A 22,728-nucleotide genomic window follows, 5' to 3' on the forward strand; every position below is an offset into this window, starting at 1 on the left:
TTCTTAACCTACTCATAATACTAATGTACTATAAGCTTATAATATTTTTGTGAATGGGAATCATTTATTCTCTGAATAAAACTTGACAGTTGGCTTTTTAAAAGGAAAAAAATTTCTTCTGAATGCCGTTTTTTTACAATTAATAATGATCACATGAGAGCTCAGCAGCTACCAAGCTGCTTATTAATATTTAATTGAAAAATATTAAAAAAAAATATTAAGGAAAGAAAATATTTTTCTCATGTCACAGTCACCTGACAGGTAGATATCAAATAGTAACACTAAAATCATATTCCAAATTTCAATGTTTTTTCTGGAGCTCCACAAAAAAACTCCACTGAAACTGTTGGAAAGCAATTCTAAAATAGATTAATAGATTTTTCTCTGCAGAAACTCTATTAAGCTTTTCCACTCTGTTACTGATTTTCATGGTATTGATAACACAGAATGATAACAAAATAATATTTATTAACTTATTTGCTGATATTTCACACATATCGTATTCAGCATCTTCAGAACACGAAAACAGTTTGTCACAGTATGCAAAACAACAACAATTTGGTATAACAGTGGGAGTAATTTAAAAATTGCAATGGACAACACAAGGAACTAAAGTCCTAATTAGGTACCATCTATGTTGGAAAGAGAGAGAAAACAATGACTGTCTGCCAGATTTTTGGTAATTTATACAGTCATACTTGTAAGGTTTGGAGTATGTTTTAAAGCTTCTGTGGATTCCAAAAACAATCTCTCTGACCTACAATGACTTCTGTTTAGTACTTTTGTTTTTTTCCAGTAGACCAGACTTGCCATAACAATAATGCCGGATGTATTTTTTATGTTCACCAAGATAGATGTCAACAGTTCTTTGTGACTGTTATTAGTAAGCCCTGTTCTTGTGACCAGGCTTACTATAGACCACCACCCAAAAAGAAAAGAAATTCAAGGGAATGAAAAAAAAAACCATTTTCAGGGGAAAAAAAAAATCTCTGTTACCTTTACATGAGACTTGCTAACTTCAACTAAAAAATTCTGATAAAAGGTTCTTCACATCCCAAATGGGATTCAAACCCATGCTACCTAACCAAAAGGCTTCAGTGAAACTGAGTTATGAAGGCACTATAAATGGGGTTGGTAAATGGAAAACTTTATATGCATTAACAACAAGATATTATTTTACAAGTGATTTAATATTATGCAAATACCGCACAGATTTAAAAACAAACCTGTTGTGCAGACAAATATATATATATATATATATATATATATATATGATGAAAAAGTTTTAATGACTGTTACCGAGAGATAAAAAAGTATAAAATTATATATATTTATATAAAAAGTATAAAAAGACAGTAGCATGTTTTTCAAACACGCTACTGTCTTTTTATACTTGTTCTGTTATTACAATTTTAAGTCTCTATAATTTTTTTATATATTTAAAGCTTTTTCATAATATTCCAACCGAGTAAAAATGAATTCGCATAATGTATATATATATATATTGATACATCTGTAGCACAACTGGCAAGAATTGAATTGAAGAATTGAGTTCAATTTTTGTTATAATAAGAGGAATTTTTACATGACCTCTTTCAATTGTGAGTTAGCTGATCTCATATATAGAGATAGCAGGATTTTTTTTCTCCTATGTGGAATGAAAAAAAAAAAAAAAATTTCCTGAGAACACCTACACACAATCACAGACAATAAATACTTCTGTTTTCAAGTTAAGGTGTAATAAATCCCTCATTATTTTAAAGCTGGATAAGAAACTTGGAGACTGAAATCTAAGAGTTTAATGCTGAAGAACTTTCAGCGAGTCAAGCGTCAGTCAACACCTGGTAGTACAACACTAGGGAAACTCAGAGCAAAGGTAGAGCAAGCTCCATCACTATCCTTAATATTTTCTCATAATGTAAAACGCAGCTCCTAGGAGATGTATTACTGTTTTATATTATGAGGAAGGTCACTACCCAGACCGGTTTCGACCTTTATTGAGGTCTCATCAGTGAGAAGGAACACCTAGATAATACCAAGGTTTAAGTGAACCGAAACTTTACTATACGAATTGCCAGCAAGGTGTAGGTGTATCCATATATTATTACTACAATAAAAAGCCAAGAGGCTATTTTTTCCAGCTATGTAAATTAAGTTAAGGGGATAATAAATTCCTCGTTATATAATAAATATTAAGGATAGTGATGGAGCTTGCTCCTCCTTTGCCCTAGCGTTGTACTACCAGGTGTTGACTGATGCTTGGACTTGCCGAAAATTCTTCGGCATGAAATTCTTAGATTTCAATCTCCGAGTTTCTTATCTGGCTTTAAAATAACGAGGGATTTATTATTATCCCCCTAAATTAATTTACGTCACCGGAAAAAATAGCCTCTTGGCTCTTTATTGTAGAAACTTCTGTTTTCATTTATTCGTATGGGGTTTCCTGTTGTGCAAGGAACCCCATTGAACCCCACATTCCTCGGCCATCCCTTAAGACCGGTTCAGCCCTCCCAGTGAGGGATTAAGTACGTATTTTATGCCCGTGGATCTGTGTGTGTTCACAAGCCAGTTTTGCCCGTTCTGAGGGACGAAAAATCCGAGTTTCTGGGTGAAAAAACCCACTTACTCTGCATGAGACTGGCCAATTCATCTTTAGTCAAAAGAGACCAAATAAAGGTTCTTTTCGTCTATACTGAGTGAGCTGCAGAGGCTCTAATACTTCTGTGATGGTGATAGATGGAGTTGTTTGTTGATGGCAACTGATGAGAGATGAATTGTTTGTAACGTGCCCTCTCATGATGAGTCCCTACAGGTGTCACTAGTAATGTAATTCGATTTTATATAATTACACAAAATTTACTGGAATTTTGGTGCTTGAGATTTTTCTGTGTTATCATAGGTGCACGTTCTTCTCAATGGAAACTTCAGATGGTTTAAAATAGGAATGCACTTCTTGCGACTTCAAATTATGGAACAATTTAGATTATGGAAGAAAATTCTCAAACTGAAGTAATAAATATTTTGCCAATAAATATAATGATCTCTCAATTATTTGACCTTCAAAAAACCTAAACACCCAAATAGATATACAGATGAAACATGTATATTATTTTGATAGTATCGAAATGTTATTTTAATTTAAATGGACATTTAGCCTCCATGTATTCAGTGACCTGTAAATATATCCAGATTTGTAAGGTGGTTAACGAACTCAACGAATGGTGGATCAACAACTTCTAGGAAAGTACAACATAACTGTAACTAGCCACTCATTTGACTAGTAAATTGATTTTCCACCATGGTTGGATAACTCGAGGAGTTACTATTAACTGAGAGCTTGTGATAAAGTTTCTGCAATAAGGGCAATAATAAATCTTGAAACTGAAGAGGCAAGGGATCTTGGCATATTAGTGGATAGGAATTTAAAATTCAAAGGTCACACAGCAAAAGTTGCAAATACAACTCAGAAAATAATTGCGATGTTGAATCAAACCTTGATATGTAAGAATAAGGACTCTTATTTTGTGTATTGGTTGGTTAGAATGCTTTTGATTTGTACCCATATGTTACACTGACTTCAAAATCACCATGTTAATATCAAAGAATGAAGTTTGAGTATAAAAAATTAAAATACTGTAAACATATATATGCACAATAGATACAATTTGATATGTTAAGTTATTCTCTTTTTCTTTGAAGGGAGATCTCACAAAGTCATATTCTCTGTAGAATTACATTTAATAATTAATATGTAATATTACCTAATTTCACAATTTTTATAAAATACTAAAGTTTCTCACTCTGACTGGCACACAAATTCCTTTCTGAGGGATGACATCAGATGCTATACAAAAAGTGAACACCGCATTCACGTAGAATTCTACAGTTTCACTCGACTATAATGGGAAGTTAATTTCCTTTGCAGAATTTATATCATCACTGTCCCCAGGTTTCTTCCAAGCCCTTTATATATATATATATATATATATATATATATATATATTTTTTTTTTTTTTTGTTACAGGCCTCTCCCATTTGTCTCCATCCTTCTCTATTGAAGGGTTTCTGTGCAAACATTCTACAGCCATCTCTACCACGTGATTAGTCCTCTTCTATATGGATGCCACTGAGAATTTGATTCTACATCTTTAGAATCAAAGGACAAATGTAGTACTGTCCTTGTGCCTAGGGCTGCAAACATCCATGAATTTAAATACTGCTATACTATGAAAATTGTAGATTTTATAAAAAGCGAAGAGAATATTATTATTACGAGCAACTCCAGGGAGTCCTTAGACTCATCGAGGGAGGCCCCAAATCATGTTCATCACAACTATTCGACATTCAGACAGTGTTGTGTCCTGAAAAGGCCAAGAAATGTTTATTATTAAATATTCAGGTCACAACTTTAATACAACTTAGGCAGAGAATATGGAACGTTGGCAACAGAATAAGTGCAAGCTGTTTGTAAATGCAAATCGATTTAAAATTTTGGAATAGTATAAAATTGTATAAAGAGCTTTCAAAAATAATCTGTATTAAGTGTGGGCCAGATGTAGAGATCAATGTAAGCTGGCAAATCCACGTAAGAACCCCATCTCTTGTACTAGAATAGCTGAGCCTGTGAGTCAGGGTTCAAGGGTCACCTTTGCCGTCCTGAATTATGCATAAGAAGGGAGGGAAAGAAGTACTGGAAGAAAAACCAAAGCGCCTTCCAGGAAGAGAAATCATGTACACGTGCGACTAAATAGAGGGAGCTAAGGAGACTGACGTAAACACATGTGACCACGTTGGCACGCATCGCGAAGATTGAGAAATACCGAGAGGAGAAAATTAAACAAAAAGACCGTGCAAGCACCATTCAGGGCATTTTTTCCCGGATTCCTGGTTCCAGATCTTGCGGACTGTGGTCGAGTTCGCAGTCGGAGAAGTTCCTGACTAGTCGTGGAAGGCATTTGGTTCATCTGTCGCAGCGTTAGGAATGGGCCAAGCTATATCCTTGGATTAGGATAGCTGTACGGTGTCGTGTAACGGAGGAACCAAATGAATGCCATCCAGCCAAGGCGACGTTACCGTGCCACCTCCCATTTTTTCGGCTGAGATTCCACTCGTACAGTCCGACTGGAGATATCCTCATAGGAAACTAAAACGGAAGGCCCTGATGACCAGACCAGGCAGGAAGCGGGTCAAAGAAATCAAGATCAGAGACGGTAAGGTAGACCTTTTGAATTCCTATTTCCAGCTAGAAGAGTGTGATCCCCTAAGAGAATATTTTGTAATGGACTAAAATTAAGAACTGTAAGAATAGCCTAAGACTTAGTACGGACCAAGATTGTGTTAAGATTTGTTTGCCCTACGAGGCCGAGTATACCTCTGAACGAGTTAAACTTAATGTGTGGAGTGTGTTATTGTGTTAATTTATGACCACATGTAATAGGATGGTATGATATTAGCCTATGAAATTATGCTGAAGATGCTTGTAATAGTGGTCAATGCAAGTTTGTATGTGTGTCCAGTGTATTAAAATTAGAGACTTTGATTTACTTTGAGCATTCCTAACAATATGTCTATATTGTATATTTGCATAATTCCTCAAGCTTATTAAATTGTTTCATTCAAGTACCTGCCTGATCTGCTTTTGTCTTATGAATTCAAAACAACCACTCATAAAATGCTAATGAACTAAGCGGGTTAAACCCTTGTGTATAATCATCTGAAGCGAGCCACGACTGTGAGGAAGAAATAAGATAATGGAGGGACAAGATTAAACTCGATCTAATTTTCATGTATCACTCTGACAGGGTCACCCTGGGTAAGAATCCCGTCTATCCAAGGTATTAGCTAGCGCAAAGGAAAAAAAAAAATTTGTTAATACTTACCGGGTGAACTCTATTAGATTGTTGTGTGATTAGATAAACATAAGATATAAAGAGGCCAATGAGACTGCAAAGAATTAATGGAAAGAATACTTGGTAGAAAATAAACGTTTTATTTGCTTGTGTGAGCGAATTAAGATAGCTGTGTTAATATTAAATAAGAAATTCTATTGTATTAAGGGCATATGGTAGAGAAAGGGGGGAGAAAGAAAGTTATATCAAGGACTTAGACGAATGGAGATTAATTAAAGATAAAGACTAACAGCGTAAGATATAGAAAATAAATAAAAAGGAAAAGTAAAGATAACAACATAACAACATTATCTATTATAGCTCGCCTTAAACTCATTCACTGTCACAGCATCCACCACAGACTCTGGCAGCCCATTCCACTCATTCACCACTCTAAAAGTAAAGAACCCAGCTCTAACACCCTTACTAACCACACTTTTGCCAGTTTCCAGTATAAGCTGTTGGTTCTTCCATTCCTGCAATGTCACCACCTGGATGATATATTCTTGCAAAGTGCTCGCTCAGTAATTCCACTATATCGACTGATTCGGTTACCTACCTACCTTCAGCATTTTTTAAAATCATTCTGCCATGAACATTTTTCCTTTTACTTATTTTCTCCAAGACCTTGATAATGATTCCTGTTATGCTGATTAGCCGGTAATTTTCAACAGCAGCCTTGGAACCACCTTTATGCAGTGGAACAATTTTCCCCTCTTTTCACCCCCTTGGGACTGACCCAGACCCGAGGCTCAAATTAAACAAAATGGTCAAGGGCACTGACAATTCTTTAGCCGCTTCATGTATGACACGAGCTGGTATACCATCCAATCCCACAGATGTCTTAACATTGAGGTTCTGTAATAGACTATTTACCTCTACTTCATTCATCGCAATTCCAGTATAAGCTGTTGGTTCTTCCATTCCTGCAATGTCACCACCTGGATGATATATTCTTGCAAAGTGCTCGCTCAGTAATTCCACTATATCGACTGATTCAGTTACCTACCTACCTTCAGCATTTTTTAAAATCATTCTGCCATGAACATTTTTCCTTTTACTTGCAACATATTGAAAAAACTGTTTGGGATTCTCTTCAGCCTGCATGGCCAATTTTCTTTCGTATTCCGCTTTTGCTTTTCTTACCACCCTTGTTACCATCCTGGCCTGAGCTTTATACTGTTCCTGCACCTGCTGGTCACCTTTCTTCTTAAATTCCCTCCACAATTGTTTCTTTTTTTGAAGCTCAAGCTTAATAGTGTTATTCCTCCATTTAATCTCTACTTGATTTATTATTCGGACTCTTGGTATACAGTCAACCATTGCCTCCTGCAAACACTTCTTAACCACCTCCCTACACTATCAACATCCAGCCCTTGTAGTTTTACATGCCATGGCACTGAGCCAAGCACACTCCTAAGCTTGTCATACTTACCAGCCTAATAATTCCACATGTACACTGTCTTAATTGTAAATTCCACTCCTTTAGCCACCTCCCAAGTCATGACCTTATGATCACTCTCACCAATTGGTGGCAACATGGTCATGTTCGTTACAGCCACATTCTCAGATGCAATTACTAGGTCAAGCACTCTCTGCCCTCTGGTATTTTCCACAACATGCTGTCGCAGATAGTTGTCCCTTAATAACCATAAAATCCAATTCCTTTCTCTCATGTGCCCTCTCCTCTTTCCAGTCAATGTTACCATAATTGAAATCACCCATAATAATTACCCTCCTTCCACTCATTTCTTCTATTTGCCTATGCATACTATCCCCACCATCTATTCCATCACCTGGTTTATAGCAGCACAAAATTGTATATTTTGTTCTACTAGACTATCTCACGCCAAATAGCCTCAAATGTGCTCTTTTCTCTATCTTGCAGTTCAACTTCTATACGCCTTGGCTGCAACTCATCAGCAATCATCAATAACACTCCTCCCCCCTTTTCATTCTCCCTGTCACTCCTGAACACGCTATACCTGTCACATTCAATCCCACTACCTTTATCATCTTCTGTCAGCCATGTTTCACTAATACCAACAACCTGTGGCCTGGAAGGCCAAAAACTCTTCATTGCAGAAGCCCATTAGTCCCACCCCTACCTTGAAGCCTTATACTAACTATCGCATTCTGATTTGTTGCCCTTCGTACTCGCTCGGACATATTATACTCATTCATACACTCAACTGCCTCCCTAAAGTCTGCATATCTACTCCCCTCCCCCTTAATAAATCTAGATTCCCTGAGTCTGTACATCCACACTTTTTCAAGTCTCCGTACACCAAATCCATTCAAATGTAACCCATCCATCTTATATAAATCCTTTCGCCCATTGAACTCACTCCACAAATTCCACACCACTCTCCATGCATAACCCACGCATAGTCATTGGCAATTATGGCCCTCCTTCTAAACACTTCACTGTCATACCGCGGTAAAATACTCACCATTCTAACTCTCTCGCTCTTCTCTTTTACTACCTCAAGTAATTCCCTCACATCTTCTATCATTTCCATTTTGTCTTCTTTCAAATCATTTGTTCCTGCCACGATTATCATCTCTTTCGCCCTCTGTTTTTTCACTCGAATAGATTCACTGACGTCCTTTATGTTCACACCCGGCTGGTACGATTTCGTTGAACTCTCAACTATCACACCTCTTAATAGTGATTCTCCATACAGCACTCGCTCCTTCATTTTATTGACGTTTATGGAAATTCTATTATTTTTCGTAACAGAATTTCGCCGATTATTAGTCGGTTATATGAACATGTAACTGCTAGATAATGAAATTCACTGATTATTTCTCTTTGAAAATTTTTTAATTATGTGTGAGGTAATAAGCTTACCATTTTCTGAGAGAAATGAAATCAGATGGTATGCAAAGCGTGATATTCTGATAAAATTAATGGCTTGAATGTTGAACTGTAGGAATTCATTTTTAATTTGCATGACAAAATAAGAACAATTTTCAGGAAAATGATGAAATTATGGAAACCAACCTTCACTCACAGCATCAGCAGATTTCTTTGTAATCAACAGTAGCCACTAATTATTAATTTAATTATGTGACTACTACCCATGAAAGGTTGTAAAGTACATTAGTATATCAAACATGGAATTTTCTCATGCAATTTCAGGCCTCTAATAAGCATGGGTGATATTTTACAATTTGAGATGAAATTCACCTACCATCACTTTGTCTCCATATATGGAACTAGTGTAAGGGTGATTATGGCTAGTTTATATAGTGGAATGGCATCATGGCAAAAGAAACTCCTAAGGAAGGACATTATGAAACATTGTTCTAGTGAAAAATTCTAAAGTACCTTCTGAAAAAATGTAATAACATATTTACCTCTTCTGGAGTAAGAACACCAGTCTCTTTAAATCTGGACTCCTGCAATATAAAATCGAACACAGGTTTAAGTTTCTCAAACATTAACAATTAAAAAAGCTATATACTAGAAATTCACTTACCATGATAAACTGGGAACCTCTCCCCAAAAAAATGTCTCAGTAAATGAATTTCACGATCAGTAATCAATGGAAACAATTCCTCCCTCCCAAACACAAAAATTAACTGACTGCTGCTATATTTGTTATCACAATAATGGTGTTTGAATAAAGTTCAGGATGGCCTATACGTCATGATGCAATTTAAAATGTGAATAACTTCTTTGATTATTAATATTCTAATTTCCCAAATATTCTAAGGAACATTTGGGAAATTAATCATGGAGAAGTTCATTACCCAACAACAAACTAAAACTATGCAACTGTATTTTGAAAATCAGCATTTGATTAATCTAATAGAAAGAGAGAATAATTTCATGAAGATCCACAATTAATTGGCCATCATGTACTTAGGATCTGATGGCTCCCAACTTCTTCCTATAAGATTACACGAAGGGTGTATGAGCCCCAGACAATCTAACAGCTGAAAGGGAACATTCATGCAGAAAGTAGGGTGCTACAGTCAGAAACATTAGCAGCTGTCATGGAACCTGTGTAGAAAAGGTCACATCATTTTACCTGATGTGGTTTTTTCATAACTATAAAAAAAAAAAAAATTCCAGTTTTCTTTTCATTATTAAAAAAAATAAATAAATAGTTATTCAATACAATATAGCAAATTTGCCTATATTCTTAAGGGGCTCCCCTGATAAAGAAACACTGGTTATTATTGTGATTATATATTAAAACATAAGTGTTATATATTCAGCCATATATTAAAAAATGTGATAACAAGAAAGATGCTTTCAGACATACCTCAGGGAAGGTCTTCATATCGTTGACTTGTTAATTTTAAAATTTTTAGATATAAACTCAATCATAATTCTTAAAAGAATAATAAATACAAGAGGAATCAAATGAAACTCGTAATAATTTCCATGCTTTTTAATACACTTTAAGATTTTAAATTCCTCTTGTAAATTATCATTCTTATAAGTCTGATTCTGCTTATAATTAATGAATATCATACTCATTCATCACCATCTGCAATCTCCACTCTAAAGGTTGTAAGACATAAAACTTTTCCTTTTTTCTGCCTCCATAGCACAACTGGAAGAACAATGAAACATTGTGCTCTTCAACTGGAAGCTGGTATGATTCTCATTGTGAGAAGCAGAATCTTTTTATCAACTTTTTTAACAGAGGGTAAGTTGGCAGATCGCATACTGAGGTAGTAGGGTTTTTTCTCACAGAAACTCAGGTTTTTCATTTGCTTTCTAGGCATTTTTACAAAAATTATGGACTCCTACAACCGTATCATAAATAACTATTTTAATTTACTGACGTTTCGACTTTCATATTAAGATGTTAAATTATCGTCGTTTCTCTCTCTAATTTCTTATTTTATATACTTCATTAACCTCTATTATCTTTTCTTGTGTGTAGCCTAACTAGATTCCACCTAGGGATATTTCCTTTTCAAATACTGGCAAATTTGTATTTTTACTGTGCCAGCCAGTATCCTTATAACAGGAGTTTATTCAAGTTCAGGGAAATATTCCTAGATTCACTGGCACACACTCTAACACACACTTGAATAGATATCGGTACTTTGCAGTTGTGACCAATGATCTATTACTTAAACATATATATCTAAAATTTCTCCCTCTATGGTTCTAATTTTATAAGTGGTAATTTGATATCTCGAATTCAGGCATATGCAATAAAACATGTTTATTGGAACTAACTGACAATTATAACTAAATTGAATCAAATTACTAAAATTTCTAATTTCTAAATCACTTGCTAAGTTAAATTAAACAATTCTAAATTAATCAAGTTCACCTAGACAGATCAAATTGTTAATCACATAGAACAATAGAAAGCAATAACAATATTACACTAAATTAAGATTCTCTCATGCATGCTACAATCATAGAGTACTTACTATACAACTTGTTGCTTTCTCAGTTAAGGTTATCAACTAAATAAAATACCCTTATTACTTCAGTCACATACAATTAGATTCGTTCCTGACAAGTGCTTGTCCAACAGAATTTGCTGTCTCAAATACGAAATCTTATCTAAGTTCTCTAAAGTCCACATTACTTAATCAAACATAAATTTCAACCTTCTATCACTTCCGTAATATATAACAAAGATCTCTACATTAACCAGTTCTTTCCGAAGGTCTATTAACTACCACGTGTTGTTCTGGTCATCCTTTGATCGCTATCTCAGAGTCTGGCTTTTGGCTACATCGTCCTTTCTACTGATGCCGGACTAACTATTTTCTTCTGCAACTGAGAGCTATCTCCACTCTTTTCCGATGGGACATCCAGCGACTGGCACGATTTCTGCATAGGCTGATGATTCGCGTACGGCTCCGCGTGGAATCTTGTTCAGCATAATCTGGAAAACGGCCGCTGTCCGACATCATAGAACCCTGGCTCGTCTTTTCTCTGACCACCGGTCAAGAATCCTCGAGATGAAATCCAGAACAAAAAGCCTAACAATATGGCGCGCATTGCCTTATCTTCTATGTTCTAGCGCCCTCTTTTTGCTGTATCCTTTTTTTTTGCACAACCCTTAGTTTTAATGCCCTTTAGATGATCCTTACTCTCCCTATTGCTGTTAGGTGCTGTCTTCAAGGGAAGCATGCTTACGTTATTTTCCGTGTATGCTGTAGCCTCTGGCGTTATGACCGATACGTGCATTTCAGACGCAACCTTTGCACTGTTATTCATTACCTGTATGCCGACTTACGTTATTTGAGATAGCTTAATAGGACACAAATTTAACCTAATATTTCTTTTACATAGAATCATTAATTTGTACACAAAATTCTTTACATAGTATTACAATTCTACTAAAAGGAGGTAATTCTAATTCTATTTACAGTTAAGTAATTTATTTCTTCTGCTCGAGTACAAGTTTTTTTATCTCAGCTGATTTTTCTAACTTGTTAAATCCTGAATGAATTGTTTCCTTTTAAAGGTTCTTCATTCAGGATGTAACAAAGGTCATCATCTAGGGCAGGGCTATCCAACCTTAGGTAATCCGAGGGCCGCATCACAATGCATATCTAGTAATTTGGTGAGCAGCAGAGACACAACCTCAATAGCTGAACAAACGAACAACATTAATTGAGAGCTCACGATGAACATGAGCGCCCGGAGCATGTGCATTGGAACAAAACAGTATAAAGATGCTTTGACACATCTAATATTTGAAAAACATATGGGTATATAGTGATGTAAAAACACCAAATAAAATTATCAACATCGAGATTATCGATTAGTGATAGAATTAAAATCTCTAATATGCATTCGATTCAAATTGTTATTTTATTTTTTCAGGGCTGTCCAAAGCCTGTGCTTTGGACAGCCCTGATCTAGGGTATACACACCTAGACAAGTTAAATTACATTTCACATAGTATGCTGAAGAGAATGCAATGATCTGATCAATGGTTATTCTAGTGAAAACAAAACAAAATTACAATAAATAAATGAAATTAAAATGAATTAACTACATCAAAGCTATATTCTATTTAAAACAACATCAGAGAAACATTCTTTCATATAGATAGTTTTGATAAAATGATGTCCTAATTTAATTTGACAATTGCTATATTAGATTTAGGATCCTGAGATTACATATGGTCCTATTTAAAATTAACTCTTAGGGAGAAAGAGTAAGTGGGTAGAATATATACCTTCCATATGTTTGGATTTTTAGACCATCATTATTGTTAAGATTAGGGTGATTGATAAGAATCTCACAGGCCTCCTTAAATTTAAGTCCATACCATGTTTTGGTGTGATGTAAACAACTGGTGCTTTTTCAGTCAATTATATGTAAAGTGTTCAGGGCATGATCAGAAAGGCCAGATTCACTAAAGTTATTATATTTAACGTGTCGCTTATGTTCCTTTTTTTCTGATAGGAATTGTACATCCTGTTTCCCCTATACAAGGTGGTTCAAAATTTCACGTACAAACTTTGAGGGGAGGTAGAGAACATCAAATTCAACTACATTCACATAGGAAAGCATGACCGGAAATGCCACCTGAAAGTGATAGGTGGCGCTGTTCGCCAGCACTCCAGGTGAGCAATTGGGGCTTCCTCATTCAGACTTTCGATGTCGTACGAAGAACATGTGTCGTTTTACTTCCTTGTGTTATTTTTATTTCTGTATCTTTGTGTCCCTGTTAGTACCTTCCGGTGGGATTTCTGGTCAGGCTTTCCTATGTGAATATGGTTGATTTTGATGTTCTCTATCTCCCCCCTCAGTCTCCATGTGGAATTTTGAACCACCCTGCATAGTATCTAAGCCAGACTTTAATCTAGAGCACATTGCTCAAAATGTTTCATGTAAAAATTAGCAATGGGGAAGGGGTAATGGTGAGCCCATGGCTGTGCTTTCTTTTTGTTGATAGAAAGTGGTCTGCCACACAAAATATCCAGAACGTAGTACATGCACAAAGATTGCTGTGATATCGGAAGGGAACTTGTCCTGTAATAGAAAGACTGTGTCATTGATTGGGACATTTGTGAAGAAGGCATAGATGTCAAAAGTGACTAATAAATCATCTTTTTCTAGTGTGATGTCATAGATTTCGTTTACAAAGTGTTGTATGTTTTTAATATAGGAGAGGGAATGACCTACCAACTCTTTAAGTGTTAATGCTAGTTTCTTGGCTAGGTGATAATTAGGGCTGTCTATCCCTATCAGCCAGAGTGGTGTGTTTTGTTTGTGAATCTTTGGTAGACCGTAAATTCTCGGGGAACGAGCATACTGCATAATTCATTTTTTAACTATATCTTCGGGCCATGTGGTGACTGATTTAAGCAACTTCTCAGTTTTCTTTTTTTATTCGATTGGTAGGATCATACAAGCAGTTAACTACTTGTATGATTCCACAAGTAGTCATCCTAAACCTAATATAACAGTTGTCATGTTAAATTAGGACATCATTTTTACTGTAATAAAACTGGTTAACTCTTTCCTCAGCCACCTAAAAACAACACAAACAATTCACAATTGAGATTGAAGAGCAAACACACTTCCGTTTCTAGATATACTTGTCACATGTCTTCCTTCTGGCAGTCTTTTCTTCCTTCACTGTTTACCGGAAACAGACACATACTGGTCAATTTATACACAAATCTCCTACCTATCACCCAACACATAAACCAGGGGTGATTAATACACTAAAAAACAGGGCTTTGAAGATTTGCTCCAATGAACAAGCACTTAAAGATGAATTAAAATTTATCAGCAGTACCTTCCTAAAAAATGATTACAGCCAAAATACTATCAACAAAATTCTGTACAAGACCTCACTTAAAAACAAAAATAAACAAGAAGACAATAAAACCGTAACCATTCCATACATTAAAGGGATATCACACAAAATAAACAGAATACTACAAAAATACAACCTAAAGTCACCTTTAAACCCTGTCCAAAATTAAAGAACTTACTCAACTCATCCAAAGATCCACTCCCTCTGGCCCAGCCTGGAGTATACCATATTCATTGCACTTGTAATTTGTCCTATATAGGGGAAACAGAATGCACAATACCTATCAGAAAAAAAAGAACGTAAATGACACATTAAATATAATAACTATAGTCAAGCTGGTATTTCTGATCATGCCCTGAACACTTTATATAGAATTGACTAGAAATGAACCTGTTGTTTACATCACACCAAAACATGGTATGAACGTAAATTTAAAGAGGCCTGTGAAATTCTTATCAATCACCCTAATCTTAACAATAATGATGGTCTAAAAATCCCAAACATACGGAAGACACGTGTTTGGGATTCTACCCACTTAACCTTTCTCCATAAAAGTTAATTTTAAATAGGACCATGGTAATCCATTATCCTAAACCTAATATAACAATTGTCATGTTAAATTAGGACATCATTTTTACTGTAACAAAACTCATCATCATCAAATTCCTGTCATGTACCCTCAAGGGGTGTACAGGATATGATAGTACATGACAAAAATTACATCATTACTAACTTCCTATCTACAATTTTCCTCCAAATCAGTCTGTTACTTGTCAAGACTCCAACATTATCAGATCTTATATTTCTATCGTCTAAGGCACTTTGTACCGCATCAATCCACCTATATCTTGAGGGTGTAATCTAGCTCGTCTCCTCGTGGTGCACCCTGGGTAACGCTAATTGAGCTAGAGCGATTTGGCAGCCAGTCTAACAGTTAGTTCTCCTGGCTAAGGCACATGCAGTCAAACAATACTGATTTTTCTAATTTTATTGATGATGCTGACAAAAAACTGGGATTTAGCCTTAAGATGTGTCAATTGAATATCGAGGGAATTAACAGAGCAAAATGCGTCTATCTCTGCAAAATACTACAAGAAAATAACATTGACGTTGTGCTTCTTCAAGAAACACATGCTGAAAATGAAGACGACCTTAATAGAAGAGGAAAAATAACTGGTCACACTCTGATTGGTGCTACATACCACCGGAATTATGCCACTGCAACATATATCAAGGATAATATAGAAAATGCTTCTGTCCTGACAACGAGATGTGATAACGATACCCATCTTGTGAGTGTGAAAATTCACAACATAACAATAGTCAATGTCTATAAACCTCCTTTAACATCATGGTCTATAGATGTGATACCTACTTATCAACATCCAACAGTATGGATTGGTGATTTTAATAGCCATCATGAAGAATGGAAGTACCGTGATAACAACGACTGCGGGACTACCCTCGTTCAATGGGCAGAAATAAATAATAATACACCTTGTATTTGATGCCAAAGATAGAAACAACCTTTAGATCATCAGCATGGCAAACAGAGGCTAATCCAGACTTCTGTTTTGTTTCAATAAACACAGAAGGGCAAACATTACCAGCAAAACGATATGTACTTTCTAACTTCCCACACAGTCAACATCGACCGGTGTTACTGAAAATTGGTAGGACACTACCTATAGCAAGATCCTTTCCACGACCGCATTGGAATTTTAAAAAAGCAAATTGGAGAAATTCTGCGAATGAATTGGATAAACGTGTTCGGTGGATACCTGCTAGAGTTGCAGAGTACAAGCAATTTGTAGGAGCAATCATATCAACTGCGAAAAAATATATCCCTAGAGGTTACAGAAAGGATTATGTCCCTGGATGGAATGAAAAGAGTGAACATCTCTACAGAGAATTCCTGAAAAGTGAAGATCCTGAAATAGCAGATGAATTACTACATAGCCTGAACTCATTTCGAAAAACAAAATGGATTGATACGGTTGAAAATCTTTCTTCCAACAATCAAGTAGAAAAGCTTGGAATCTTCTCCAACAACTATCCATAACTAATCTACCTAAAAGAAAAAGCACAATCATCTCCCCTGAGAAAATAGCTAATCAAATCGTTAATACGTCAAGAGCACCTAGGGACTGTGAACATACCAAGAAAGTTAAGAAAGAACTTAGAGCTTTAAAAATAAAAGCCCCTGCTTTCTCACAATATGCCTCAATCTTCACTATAGATGAAGTAAAAGCAGTCATAAAAGATATCAAAGCAGGCAAGGCCCCAGGCGTCGATGGTTTCCATCCTGAATTCCTGATTAATAGCGGGCCAAATACTATAAAATGGCTCTGTGAATTCTTTTCTGATATATTATTGACTGGCCGACTACCTAGCCAGTTTAAGAAGTCAAAAATAGTTGCTATTCTTAAACCTGGAAAACTACCCCAGGAGGCAAAAAGTTACAGACCTATTGCTTTATTGAGTTGCAGCTATAAAATGTTAGAGCGCCTTCTGTACAACAGATTGTCCACACCAATTATGCAGCATGTCCCGATTGAACAAGCTGGTTTTAGAGAAAAACGTGGTTGCTGTGATCAAGTGCTCACTTTAACATCATACATAGAAGCTGGATTTCAGAAACAAGAAAAAACATCAGCTGTCTTCTTGGACCTAACAGCAGCCTATGATACAGTATGGCGTGAAGGTCTTATATACAAATTTCTTAGCATTGTCCCATGTAAATGGACGGCACACTTAATTTCCTCTATGCTGACTGAACGTTTCTTTCAAGTTATATTAGGAAATAAAATGTCCCGACAACGAAAACTTAATAATGGTCTTCCACAAGGGTCAGTATTGGCACCCTTCCTTTATAACCTATACACACGACTTGCCTGCTACCATCTCACGCAAGTTCTGTTATGCTGATGACACTGTAATTGCCATTCGACACAAAAACATGAGTCGGGCTGAAGATGTACTTACAAAAGATCTGAAAGCTATAGGTGAATATTAAAAAAATGGAGGCTCCAGCTCAATCCAGACAAAACAAGTATCAAGCTTTTACCTTAATAATCACATGGCAGATGTCACTTTACATATCTTCTTTGAAGGATGTTTACTACGACACAATAAGTTTCCAAAGTACTCCGGCGTTACCCTGGCCTGCACGCTCTCTTACAAGCAACACCTAACAAACGTTTCTGCTAAATTAAGAACTCGTAACAACATAATACAAAAACTAATAGGCACGACATGGGGAGCAACAGCTGATAATCTGCGGATTACTGCTCTTGGTCTAGTTTTCTCTGTTGCCGAATATTGCTCATCAGTGTGGCTAAATAGCACACATGTTAAACTTGTTGATAGCCAACTAAATAATACAATGAAACTGATTTCTGGAACAATTAAATCAATGCCCACACACTGGCTTCCAGCTCTTAGTAACATTGTTCCACCGAATCTGCACAGGACTTAGGCTCTCTTACACGAGTATAAGAAAATCTTGGAGAACACAGCCCTACCAATACATTTAGATCTCCCAGATTTAAGGGTACGACGATTGAGATCAAGACATCCACCACTAGCCACCACAAGCTAGGAAGGATTATTAGTAATAGTGCAGATGTGGTAACCCTGCAAGAGGATTTAAATAAGCTAGATAGATGGGCAAATGAATGGGGGTCAGTTTAATGCAGCAAAATGTAAGGTCTTGAGGTTTGGGAAACATCGATGGGATGCTGCATACTCTACAGGAGGAGTTATACTGGAGGAAGTAGGGGAGACAAGAGATCTGGGGTTGATGATTGATAGAAACCTGAAATTTAGGGGACATATCAAAGGTGGTGAAGGTAACACAGAGGATTGCTGCTATTATGAGAAGGACACTGACCTGCAGAGATAAGAGGATTATCATTCTGTTGTATAAGTCTCTGATCAGACCACACTTGGACTATTGTTCTCAGATTTGGTCTCCAGGATTTGAAGGGGATAAATTAACTGTGGAAAGGATACAAAGACGGATGACAAAGATGGTTTCAGGACTGTACAAGGATAGTTATGAGGATCGGCTGAGAGAATGTGGACTGCAGAGTTTGGTGGATAAAAGAAGGAGAGGTGATATGATTGAGACTTTTAAACTGTTGAGAGGTGGTTACAGGGTTGACACTGGGAGTTCTTTCGCTTGGTTGAACAGCAGGAAGGAGTGATGACAAGAGGCCATCCCTGGAAGTTACGAAAGGAAACTGTGAGCAAGAGGGTGGTAAGGAGTGGTTTCTTTGTGTGGAGGGTGGTTGAGCCGTGGAATGCATTGCCTGATAGAGTGGTGGAAGCGAGAACGGTCAGCGAGTTTAAAGAATGGTATGAGAGACTTTGTTTCTCGGGTTGGGACCTCCCCTCGATGAGTCTTGACAGACTTTATGTCTTAGGAAGGACCTCCCTCGATGAGTCTTTTGACTCCTTGGAGGCCTGAATAATAATAATAACATGGTTGTAGAGTCCATGATTTTGTAAAATGAATGCTAATCACTGTGTAACACTAACAGAAAGGATGCTGTACAGGCAATACGAATGCCATAAAGGTGTGCTTATATTTTGTAATTAAAATGAAAAGCCAAACGGCTAGTTTTGCTATTTTTTTTCTTGAAGAAAATATTTTTTCTTGACTATAAAATATATATAAAATATAAGCACACCTTTATGGCAATCATATAGTGAAGGTATGTAAGTTCTTTTCACTAAGCTTTGATATCTTCCAGGTCTACCTACTCACTGATGAGACCTCAAAAAAGGTTGAAACCGGTCTGGGTAGTGACCTCTCCTCATAATGTAATGACAGTATTACATCTCCTAGGAGCTGTGTTTTACATTATGAGAGAATATCAAGGATAGTGAGGGAGCTTGCTCCACCTTTGCTTCGAATTGCCTTCGGCGATAGTTTTTCGGCATTGAAACTCATAAAGATCGTAGTTCTCGATCTTGAGTTTCACTTACTGGCTATACAACAACATAGGATTTTTATCCGCTTAAAAAAAAATATTTATTTGGATTTGAGGGATTAGAAAGAATTATAATTTTCTAATTAAAATAATGGTTCATATTATTAAAACTCTACAAAGCAAATAACATCAAGAAATCAATTTCATCATCATCATCCTTCATGGAGTCAGAAGACTCACCACTGCAGGTCCAAACTCAACATATTTATCAAACTTAAACTTTGTAACACTCCAAACATTCACAATGTATTTTGATATGCTTTCATTTGAAACAAATTCCTTGACATTACTTTTCCATTCTGTACAAGCCTCATAAATACACAAACAGTTTGCCAATTTACAAAATTAGAATAAATCACAAAAGTTTTAAAACCGAATAAGAAACTCAAAGATTGGAATCAGAGAGTTTCTTGCCGAATATAGTAAACTATAAAGTATCGGCGACCACTGGCGTGAGCAAATGCAAGTGACCCTAGCACGTAGTGCAATACCAGAAGACTCGCAGCAAAGTCGCCTTAATAAAACACATCCAAGATATTTGAAGCAGTTAATTTGTTCTAACATTTTATTTTCAATCATGATTTTACTTCTGATTGGAAATGGTTACACACCAAGAAGTTGAATGAGTATCCCCTTAATTTAAATGTTTTCATTGCCGAAATGAAGCTTATTAGCTCTTTATACTTAAGTAAAATCACAAAAGGTTTGATTTATTAAATTTCTCAAATATTCTTGAGATTCAAAAATTCTTAGTACACCTCTTCACACGAGTTCAACTTTTTGGTGTGTAACCATTTCCAATCAGAAGTAAAATCATGATTGAAAATAAAATGTTAGAACAAATTAACTACTTCAAATATCTTGGATATGTTTTATCAAATACAAAAGAAGCTGACACTGGCATCAAAATTTCGAATATTCTAAAGATAACAGGAATAATCAATAATATTTTCAGACCTAACCAAGTTCAAAGGCATACAAGAATAAGAGTTTATAAAGTTTTAGCAAAACCTTCCTGTACAGAAGTGAATTATGGACCATAAAAACTGCAGAAGAAAAAAAAGAATAGAAACTGGAGAAATGAAATACCTGTGAAGGACTGCAGGCTATACTCTCTGGGACAAAAGAAATAGCACAGAAATACATAAAGAACTAAAAATAGACTCAGTATTGCACAAAGTATATGAAAACCAAAAGTGGATTGACCTTATCGAAAGAATGGCCAGTTCAAGACTACCCCCAAAAAAAATACTCCGATACAATCCAGTTGGAGAATACAGAAATCAGGAATGACCAAGGAAAAGATGGAATGAGACTGGAACAGGCCACTGAGCCTAAATCCCTGAAATAAGTTTGTCAATATCATACCTTCTTCTCTGAATAAATGAAAACACATCTAATTAATATATAAACAGGAAAGAGCAAATCAAAATTTAACAAGCGATTCTTTGAGAAAAAGATAAATGTGAAAATAGTGCTTATTAATCGGTGAATAATCCGTTTTTCTACGTTTCTGTAGTGCTAAGTTGTTTTCTGGAATACGAGTGTCCACCAGTGGTTGTTTTTTTGAAGTTAGTTGTTGTCGTGATACTGTGTATTTTGGTTACCGAGAAGATGGGGTTGGAATCAAAACGTATAACGGTGGAAGACAAGATTAAAGGATAAGGTTTCATTATTTAGTTATTTCATTTTATTTATTTATATCTAGTGTACTTAAATGTTCTGTTTGAAATTGTTTGTACTTTATTTTATAGTTCTACTCCCTGATATTTATTTAGCGTTTATTTTTTGAAACTAATTAGCGACACTATTTTGAATAATGGCGGCAGCAGCAGTTAAAATTGCAAATGGCGTATCGCAAAGCCCCCCCCCCCCAATTTAAGGACTCCATTTTGCACGATATCATACAGCAGGATTTTGTAGTATGCAGGACTTGCAGAATGTATGCGTCCCTGCGATCCTATATGTGCCAGGAGAAAGAAGGGAAGAAACGTATATGAGCAAAATGAAGGCAATGTGAGGAACTTGGTGATTTAGAAATGACCATAACTGACCTCCTTGAGTCAGAGACAAAAGATTCTCCATGTAGAGATGATGGGTATGATAGAGGGCGAGAGAAGTATGAATAAAATAATAAGAGTGGAGAGTATGGAAAGGTTGAATGATTCTGAAGTTTTAGGAGATAGTCTCAATTGGGAGGATGAATGGCAAACAAGAGTGGCTGACTTACAGAGAGAGAGAGAGATGAGCTGAAAGAGCACATGGAATGTCTAGGGAAGGAGACGAGAAATGTGAAAGATAAGATTAGGTGAATGGAGGAGATGAATGCAAGGCGAATCAGAGGAGGAGTGAGAGAGAGTTATGGAAATGAGAAAAGAGGAGAGAATAGGAACAATAGTAGAGGAGAGAGAATGAGAGAGTTATGGGAGTGATAGAAGAGGAGAGAATGGGAACAGTAGAAGAGAGGGAATGAGAGAAGAGGTGAGAATAGGATAAGTGGAAGAGAGGAAATGAGTGTCAGATATAGGAATGATAGAAAAAGAAAGAATGGAAACAGCAGGAGAGAGAGAATGAGAGGAATGCAAGGGAGCACAGGGACTACGGAGAGAGTGATGTCAGGAAGGCAGGTAAAGAGGTGAGCAAAGAGAGAAACTGTTACAGGAGAGAGAGAGGGATGCATATGAGCAATCGAGGAATAGGGTGGTAAGAGGTGTAATGTATGGGGAACTCAATGATCTGTGTGTTCAAGATAGGATACGTGAGGAGTGTTTGCCAGGAAGAATGATAGAAAGTGTGGCTATGGCAATTAAGTGAGGTGAAAGGGTGGATAAGATGATTGTGATGGTGGGAACAAATGACTCGAGTGGTGGTGTAAATAGGGCAGCGAGAGATATGAGATTCTTGCTTGAGGCTGTATGAAAGAAGACACAGAGAGGAAATATAGTGTGTGTGTTGCCTAGATATGACAATGTCAAGCTGAGCAGAAGAGCGGTGATATTGAATGGAATAATAGTGAGAATGTGTCAGAAGAGAGGATTCGAATATGTGGATGATTGGAGTGTGTTTGAGAGC

At 36.3% G+C, this 22,728-nt stretch overlaps 1 protein-coding gene across 1 annotated transcript in view; it reads right to left on the reverse strand.

Annotated features, from left to right (window-relative positions):
* The window catches only part of Atg3 (Autophagy-related protein 3), a 178,808-nt gene that overhangs the window by 137,341 nt on the left and 18,739 nt on the right, over nucleotides 1-22,728 (reverse strand). The window contains exon 2 of the mRNA XM_090412361.1: nucleotides 9,252-9,293. Coding sequence (XP_090268487.1) covers nucleotides 9,252-9,293 — 42 coding nt within the window. The remainder of the gene's footprint in view (nucleotides 1-9,251; nucleotides 9,294-22,728) is intronic.

The sequence above is a fragment of the Typopeltis vanoorti genome, chromosome 22 (genome assembly GCF_054136105.1).
Source record: "Typopeltis vanoorti isolate ZY-2024b chromosome 22, IOZ_Tvanoo_1.0, whole genome shotgun sequence".
NCBI classification, from domain to species: Eukaryota; Metazoa; Arthropoda; class Arachnida; order Uropygi; family Thelyphonidae; genus Typopeltis; species Typopeltis vanoorti.